General features: G+C 50.1%; 3 protein-coding genes across 5 annotated transcripts in view; all 3 read right to left on the bottom strand.

The window, feature by feature from the left end:
- Cldnd2 (claudin domain containing 2) overlaps positions 1-1,468 on the bottom strand; it is a 2,888-nt gene extending 1,420 nt beyond the window's left edge. For all 3 annotated transcript variants that reach the window (XM_031386290.1, XM_031386291.1, XM_031386292.1), the window contains exons 1-3: positions 1,360-1,468; positions 489-670; positions 33-173 (exon numbers count right to left, since the gene is read on the bottom strand). In XM_031386290.1, the coding sequence (XP_031242150.1) occupies positions 33-173; positions 489-657 (310 nt within the window). In that variant the 5' untranslated portion in view covers positions 658-670; positions 1,360-1,468. The remainder of the gene's footprint in view (positions 1-32; positions 174-488; positions 671-1,359) is intronic.
- A 2,820-nt stretch (positions 1,469-4,288) lies between these two features.
- Positions 4,289-5,466, bottom strand: Nkg7 (natural killer cell granule protein 7). The gene is made up of 4 exons (XM_031384290.1): positions 5,072-5,466; positions 4,848-4,994; positions 4,620-4,754; positions 4,289-4,500 (listed from the first exon to the last, which is right to left on the bottom strand). The coding sequence occupies exons 1-4, from the start codon at positions 5,226-5,228 to the stop codon at positions 4,442-4,444; spliced, it is 498 nt and encodes a 165-aa protein (XP_031240150.1). The 5' UTR covers positions 5,229-5,466; the 3' UTR covers positions 4,289-4,441.
- Positions 5,467-6,561: 1,095 nt separating this feature from the next.
- The window catches only part of Lim2 (lens intrinsic membrane protein 2), a 7,386-nt gene continuing 5,770 nt past the window's right edge, over positions 6,562-8,177 (bottom strand). Inside the window, exons 4-5 of the mRNA XM_031384289.1 lie at positions 7,119-7,253; positions 6,562-6,911 (exon numbers count right to left, since the gene is read on the bottom strand). Of these exons, the coding sequence (XP_031240149.1) occupies positions 6,850-6,911; positions 7,119-7,253 (197 nt within the window). The 3' untranslated portion in view covers positions 6,562-6,849. The remainder of the gene's footprint in view (positions 6,912-7,118; positions 7,254-8,177) is intronic.

Below are 8,177 nucleotides of genomic sequence, written 5' to 3'. Positions count from 1 at the left end.
ACCACCACCACCACCCCCTACTGCCTTCTCACCGCTGAGAAAAAGTAAGACAATGGTATTCTGGCTACTTGGTGACTCGGCCTCTTGACACTGAATCCGTATCCCCATCCCCAAAGCTACAATACTGAAGGCTGTTGCCAACACCATGCACGCTGCCGTCACTGCCAAGGTGTCTGGAGAGACAGGGTAGCATCGGCTAGACACCTTGCTGCCATGAAAGAGCATCCCTGGGCTCTTCCGGCCACCCTCAGCCCACCCCACAAACACCAAGAGCATCTAGAGCTCTTCTGTCTCCATTTTGGAAGCAGGTGTTCATATGGGAACGGAGGATGTGGTAGGGAGAGGACAGAGAGGCAGGTCAGGGGAGAAAGTGCCTTTGGGGATAGAAGACAGCTGGATGTGAGCCTGGGGTGGAAGGCCCATCTGGAGCTGGGGGTAGGGGTGGGCTCTGGAGTGTGGTCTGATAGAGAGGCAGGTGAAGATCTCACTCTGGCAGGGGATATTGGAGCACACGCCATGGGAACACTCCTGCCATAGGCCACTGTGCCCCCCTTGTTGTCGGGTCCAGTAGTTGGTGGTAGTGGACAGTACTATGAGGATGCTGCTCAAGAGATTAAGCAAATTGCCTCCAGTCTGAAGGCTCTTCTTCACCCCCATGCCAAGGAGGCAGCTGCCAAGGATATCACAGGTAGGATTGGCCTCACACCTCTCATTGGGAGGAAGCTCTTCCATGTCAGAAGGCCTCCCTCCCCCAAGCACTCCTGCTTGGCAACCTCAAGGTCCCAACACCAGCCACTTGCCCGGGGTCCTAGCCTCAAGGAGACTGAGGCAAGAGATCAAAAGCCCAAGGCCAGGCCTGGGCCATATAATGAGTTCTGGGCTAGGTAGACTACAGTGTGAGACCCTATCTCAATTAAAACAAACTACAAAACAAAACAGGAGATAGGAATGTAGCTTAGTAGTAGAGTGATTGCCCAATATGCACAAGGCCCTGGGCACATTCTCGAGTATAGTATAGAGCAATCCTGGTGGGACACATCTGTCATCCCAGTACTTGGGGGTGGGGGGTAATGAATTCAAAGTCAGTCTGGGCTAAGCAAGACTCTCTCAAACAAAACAAAAAATTCCCAATATCCCCTCACCCCATGCTACTGGCCTCTTCCTCAACTGCCTTACCTAAGAACTTATGAGCCCCTCTAAAAGACTCAGTTCTCCAAGTGTCCCCACCCCCACCCCCACCTCAGGCTTAGCAGCTCAGTGTCTAACTTTCAGGCATTTCCTTCCTCAGTGAGAAAGATGGCCCCACCGGCCCCTCCCCAGCCTTACCCCTACACATACACACCCCAGAAAATGACTTACAGCCTGGTCCCCTGGGACAGAGAGCCCACAGGGTTGGGGGAAGGAGGATGGTTCTCTGTGAGGCAGCAGAGATTCCAGAACCTTCTCCCCTAGCAGCATGTTCATTTCTGCTCTGTTCTCTGTTCTAGAGTTTGTTTGTTTCTGAGGCAAGGTCTCACTGTGTAGTCCTGGCTGTTCTGGAACTTGCTCTGTAGACCATTCTGTCCCCAACCTCACAAAGATCTGCCTGCCTCTTGCCTTCCAAGTGCTGGGATCAAAGACAGGTGTCACTACACACATTGGGATTGTTGTTTTGAAACAGGGTTATTGGGGCTGGAGAGATGGCTCAGCGGGTAAGAGCACTGACTGCTCTTCCAAAGGTCCTGAGTTCGGATCCCAGCAACCACATGATGGCTCGCAACCACCCATAATGAGATCGGATGCCCTCTTCTGGTGTGTCTGAAGACAGCTACAGTAAATTACATCGGAGCAAGTGGGGCTGGAGCGAGCAAGGCCAGCATAGGTCCTGAGTTCAATTCCCAGCAGCCACACACATGATGGCTCACAGCTACAATGTACTTATACACATAAAATAAATAAATAAATAAAATAAATCTTTAAAAAAATAAAAAATAAAATAAAAAAGAAACAGGGTTATTTAATTCTGTAGCCCATGATGCACTCAAACCATCTGAGCTGCCCAGGTCTGCCCTTGAACTTCTGACTCCTCTGTCTCTATCTCTCTGGACCTGGGATTATGGGTTCACACCACCATTCCTAATTTTTGTTGTGTCCTACTCTGTTTGGCATTCAGTCAGAGTCTTACTGTGTAAGCCCTCAGCTGGCCTAGAACTCACCATGTAGCTCAGGCCAACCTCAGACTTGCAGCGATCCTCCAGCCTCAGGCTCTCAAGTGCAGGGAGTGCACCACCAAGCCCAGCTTCTCTTTTAAATGTTTTTATTTAAAACTTTTTATTGTTAAAGTAAATTGAATTTTATCTTTAAAATTTATTTTCATTATTTTTAATTATGTGGTGTGTGTGTGTGTGTGTGTGTGTGTGTGTGTGTGTGTAAATGTGCAGAATGGAGTCCAGAGGTATTGAATCCTTTGGAACTAACATTCCTTTGGCTTTGAGACACCCTGATGTAGGTGCTGGGAACTGAGCTCTTAACTTCTGAGCCTAGCTCCAAAGGCTCACTTAACAGAATGAGAGCTCAGAAAGCAAGTCTGGGAGCAAGGCTTAGTTGCTTCTGTCTGCAGTCCTAGCACATGGGAGAATAAAGCCGGCTTGCCTTCAGTTTTGAGCCAGCTTGATCGGCAGGTGGGTTTCAGGACAGCTAAGGAGCAAGAGGAGGAAAGGGAGTGCCAAAGCGGCAGCTACTGCGTGGCTGAGTTCTTCTAGAAGCTTCTCTTCCCTTCACCATCATAGTACTTCATAAGCTCTCTTAGCTCCCAGTTCTCTGTCTGACCTTCCTTCTCCCATGAAGGCAAGGCTCAGCCGCCTTCTCCACTCCCCTGGTAAATGTTGATCTGCTCTGGGTGCCATCTTGTGCTTCTCTCCAGGAGAGCCTTCCTCTCCTGAAGGACAGCGGCTCTGCCATCTGAGAAAGCAACCAAAATGCCATCCCCAGATAGGAACCTCACCGGCTCCTGCTCTCCCCCATGGCCACTCAACCACGTGGCCACCAAGATCATGGGGCTTCCATCAAATCCGTTAAGGCTCTGCTGTCTCTCTCTGTCAGACCAGAGCCTCGGATGCTTTCCTTGCTTCCTTTGTGCCTCTGACCCTAAGCTCTGACCCTTCCTAGCTGCTCTCCAGCCTTCTAATTTCACCTCCAGGTCACTGGAGGGAGACCTGTCTCACATTGGGGACACTTCTCCCTGCTCACAGTTATTGCCCAATTTGCCACCATCCTTAGAAGAAAGTAAGTTGTGGCAATAGAGGTCCTAGTTCCTATCTGCTTCTCTGTCATGAATTCCCACCACCACCACATTCCACATTCTAGACACAAATCACCCCCTTCCATGCCCTTTCCATGTCTCTGCCTTTAGGCACCTCTGCCTGGATAGTATCATTCCTGTGTTAATGGATGTTTATAATCCTACTACTTGAGAGGCTGCCATAGTAAGACTGCTATAAATTCAAGGACTGCTTGGGCAGTTAGTGAAACCTTGTCTCAAAAAGTATAAGAGAAATGAGGATGTAGCTAGGTGGTCAAGGGCTTGCCTTAGCTGGCAGGAGGCTCTATGTTCCATCCTCTATATTCAACCAAAATAATAGTTGCTAAGTGTCATATCTGGTTAAAAAAAAAAAAAAAGACATGCCTGGGCTTAGTTTTTCTCCCACATCCTCAGGCTGTGGCTGCCATCTGCCTGTGTCAAAGGCTGGTGGTTAGAGCTTGGGTGTGATGCATAGCAATGTCCCCAGAGTGGACCACAGAAAGAGAGAATGAGAGAGAGAGAAAGAGAGAGAGAGAGAGAGAAGAGAGAGAAAGAGGGATTTAGTAAGAGAGGGGTCATTTGGCGAAGAAAAGAGAAAGATAGAAATCTAGAGAAAGAAAGACACTAAAGACAGGAGAGAGACACAGGGAGCTTTTGTCCACACAGAGCAGAATATGCTACCGGTAGGCAGGTCTGTATAGCTCTCACCCTCCCTGAGAGCTCCTTTATCACCGTAGGCTAATGTATGGTTGACTTAGGTGCTGGGGATGCAATTTGGACCTCATTCATGTTCAGCAAGTCCCTAGAACTGAGCCATAACCCCAGCCCTCTTTTTAAGTTTTGTGCCTTGAGGCAGGATCTTACTCTGTTGCCTTAGCTGGCCTTGAACTCACTATGTTGCCCAGGCAGACTGAAGTTGTGATACTCCTTGCTCCAGCCACCTGAGTAACAGGGATGAGAAGCCTGGCTCCATTCATGTCTTGGCTAAACTGGTCTTGGAACAGTTAGATCTCAGCATGCTTTTTTTTTATTGAGTGTGTGAAGAAACCAATGAAGGATACAGCAAAGTGGGAGGGACAGAGACAGAATGCTGCATTCCTTTCGTAGCGGAGAGGACAAGGCTCCAAACATCCTGCTGACCCTGCTGTCCTTGGCTTCTGTTCACAAGGTTTCATACTCAGCCCGACGGATTCTACAGTGAGCACCTAGGCTCAGGCAGCCTGGTGTGGAGACAAAGGGGGGAGGGGAGCGGAGATTAAGTACTTGAGTGCCCTGCACTGCCCTGCCCCAGCCCCCATCGCCCTCAGTCCTCCCCCAGGGAGGTGGGCCGAGTAGTCACCTGCAAAGAGGAAGAGGATGAAGGAGACCCAGCCTAGGTAGAAGGACCAAGCGAAGAATGTCTGGATCTGGGGAGATGGAGTCTGGCTCCATCTCATACTGGTGTACACTGCCATGGCCACAAACATGGAGAGAGCTGAGGACAAGAACAAGGGACAGCTGAGCTGGCTTGGCCACTGCAGGATTCACCAGCCCGGGTGTCCCAGTGCAGCCCAGAGCCCATTCATACCTGCAGCAAAAGCCATGACAGTTGAAACCAGAGGGCCACGGCCGGGAACAGACAGGGCTGGGATGCAAGACAGAACCAGGAAGCTCACCGACACCAGGCTCCACAGGACAGCCAGGATACAGAAGCTCTGTGTCGCATGGATATAACCTAACACGAGATGATGTTTCTGGGTGTCTGTTCCGCACTGGACCATCCCACCACCAAAGAGCCCATTGCCCCTTTACCTGCTACTTGAATCCCTTGGCTCGTTGGCCAGAGGCCAGAGTGGGCAGAGAATTTAGGGCCTGTGGCCACTATCCAGAAGTCAGTGGTCAGAGCAATCACAGAAGAAGTCAGGCCCAGACAGACAGCAAGCAGGGCCAGGGACCGGCAGGGCTCCATGGACACAGCTCTGGGTTTCTACTTCTTAGGGGGACAAAGACACAGATGACCCAGATGGTTGGCTCTTAGGGAAAGGAAAAGGCCATGCACCTGAAGTCCTAGTCTTTTGAGCCAGAGAAGCAGCTAGCAAGCAGCGGCTTTGTCCAGGAGTCCTCTGTACCTTCAGGCCTGGCGGCTGGTCTGATTCTTCTCATACCCTCCCTTCCTGAGTGGCTTCCCCTCCCCTCTCCGATTGGCTCCTCTTCTCCTATGTGGTGGTGGTGGTGGGGTGGGCCCTGCAGAGAAGCCTTTACTTGCTGGCTGCTCTGGGGGTGTCTACCCTCGTGGTCTAGGTAGTGGTTTAGACTGTTGTCACAGGTTCTGCACAGGTTCTCTACAATAGGAGACAACTGGTTTCCTGGAAGACCTGGTCGGGGGGCGACTTGAGGGGGTGCCCAGAAGTGGGAGGTGGGCTAATCACACTAGGGTGTGAATTAACTGAAAGGGGAGATGTGGCTGAGGAAACGGTTGTGTCACACTTTCCTGTGGTTTTTACACTCCTAGACGTTAGCATTAAGAGTTTCCAACAGTAAAGGGGCAGTGGAGTGAACACAGTAGTCCCATAGGAAGAAGGACTCGAGTAGGAGGGAACAGAGAGTCCACATTCCTAGTCAAAGCTTCTGTCCACAACAGACAGGATTCCACAAAGCTTGAAGAGGAGAGAACCTTCCCCCATCCTCATCTCACAGATATAGTGAAAAGTCACCACATCTGGGTTGGACCCTCCAGCAGAGGCATCTTAGCACCAAGATGAGGGTGTCTGGGGAAGTGGAAGGCAAAGTGACAAAACTCATGTGGGCAACACCTCCTCTACAGGTAAGCACAAAATGTTTCCACCATCTCTTGATGTGATGGTATAGGTCTGCCTCCCCAACACTGAAGAGGTCTGAGGCTGGAGGATCATGAGTTTAAGGCTAGCTTGGGCTATATGAGACCCTGTCCTTCCAAACAAAACAAAACAAAACAAAACAAAACAAAACAAAACAAGTAAAGTAAAATAGAGAGGAGTAGAGCTGTGTGTGCCGTCTCTCATGAAGGGGCCTATCCTGGGACCAGAGAAGAGATAAAGAATTGTCTGGAGCGTAGGTGGGGGAGGAGCAGGTAAGCTTTGTTCATCCTATTATCCCACATATCCATTTCTAGATGTGAAACCATGGATGTCTCCTAGGTAAGGACCCATTTGTCTTGTTCCCATCCCTGTATAATGGAGGAATGAGGCTACCATATCAGAACACACTGTCCCACCCCGCCCCAGCCCACTTCTCTCCAAACCAGCCCTTTGACAATTCACACCTTGATAGTTTCACATCAGTTTTATTAGATTCCCCAAATGTCTCTCTAGAGGAGTTTCCATTTTTCTACCATCCCTCAGGGCAGGTGGGGGCTTATGTCTTCTCAATTCCCTCCCACTTGACCCTACTTTTCCTCCCCACACAGGGCAGAGGGATCAGGGGCTCCCTATCTAGAATCCAGGACTGAGCCCCCTCATTCCCTCAGGAGCCAAGACTTCTGGCCTCTAGGTCCTCCCCTTCCTCTTCAGTGCCCTCATTGTAACTTCCAGCTGCAAGTTTTACCCCAGGGCTCAGCGTGGGGTGGATAGGCGCCGGCACTCATGCATCCGGTAGGCACACATGTAGAAAATTCCTGTGTGGACAGACATCTTCATTGATAGCCCAAATTCTCTGGGCCTACCTTTCCAGCCCAAAAGACTCCTTATTACCTCCCTCCCTCAAGGTCATCAGACCCCTTAGATCTGCCCTCACAGCTGTGTAGGATACCTTGTCAACTCATCCTCTGAGGTAGCCTGCCATGCCCCAGGTTTCAACCTTCCCACCCCCTCTGCCTCAGTACCTGCAAAGAAGGTCATGAGCAGGGCCACCCAGCCCAGGATGTAAGACCATGAAAAGCGCCAGTCCCCAAAGCGGCGGCCGAGGAAACTGACGGTGACTCCGGTGTAAATGGCCAAGGCCAACAGGACAAAAAGGGCTGGGGAGAGAGAATGGGGTGGGATGGAGTTGGGCAGGAGAAATGGAGACAAGAAAGAGGGGAGGTAGACGGGGATGGTCACGGTCGTGAGAGTGAAGGTGATATGGGGTTCAGTGGGGATGAATCCGGGTGAGGACAAGGCTGGGAAGCACAACAAACCACTTGAGTTTATTTCCTCTGGATTCTAGAGGGGGCCTACATCCTTGCAGTTCTCTGAGTTATGGTGCATCTTAATTACTCTAAAGAGCTCCTTGGATCACACTAGAGTTTGTATGAACCAACAGGTGGCTCAGGGTGCCCATCAAAAGCACCCACCAGGGATGTTTGAATACACATCCCAAGCTCAGAGTGTCTCTCTCTTGGCTAATGTGGTATGTAGCTTTCAGCTACTTCCTCAGTGCCATGAGGGCCATCATTCTCCACATCGTGAAGAGAATGGGCTAAATCTCTGAAACTGTAGGCTAGCCCCAATGAAATGCTTTCTTTCATAAGAGTTGTTGTGGTCATAGTGTCTCTTCACAGCAATGACTAAGACAGGTTATTAAGATCTTGAGGCTGAGATAGCAGTGGGGCTGCCTCTGGGACAGAAGAAGCTGGGCGTTAGACACAATCCATAGGCAGTGAGTTCATTTGTGATTGTTGTCTTGTCTGCCAGCTCTACTAGATTTAGAATCACCTAAGAGAACCTCCTCTATCTCTGTCTCTCTCAGTGTGTGTATGTGTGTGTGTTTCCAGAGAGTTATTTATTATTATTTGATGTATGTCATGTGTGTGTGTGTGTATGTGGTGTGTGTGTATGTGTGTGTGTGTGTGGCACATGCCATAGTACTTGTGAGGAGGTCACAGAACAAGTCTGTAGGAGTTTTTTTTCTCATGTACAGTGAGAGAGAGAGAGAGAGAGAGAGAGAGAGAGAGAGAGAGAGA

This window comes from Mastomys coucha, unplaced genomic scaffold (assembly GCF_008632895.1).
Source record: "Mastomys coucha isolate ucsf_1 unplaced genomic scaffold, UCSF_Mcou_1 pScaffold21, whole genome shotgun sequence".
NCBI classification, from domain to species: Eukaryota; Metazoa; Chordata; class Mammalia; order Rodentia; family Muridae; genus Mastomys; species Mastomys coucha.
The sequence above is the reverse complement of the archived record's forward strand: the minus strand, read 5'-3'. Positions and strand labels throughout refer to the sequence as shown.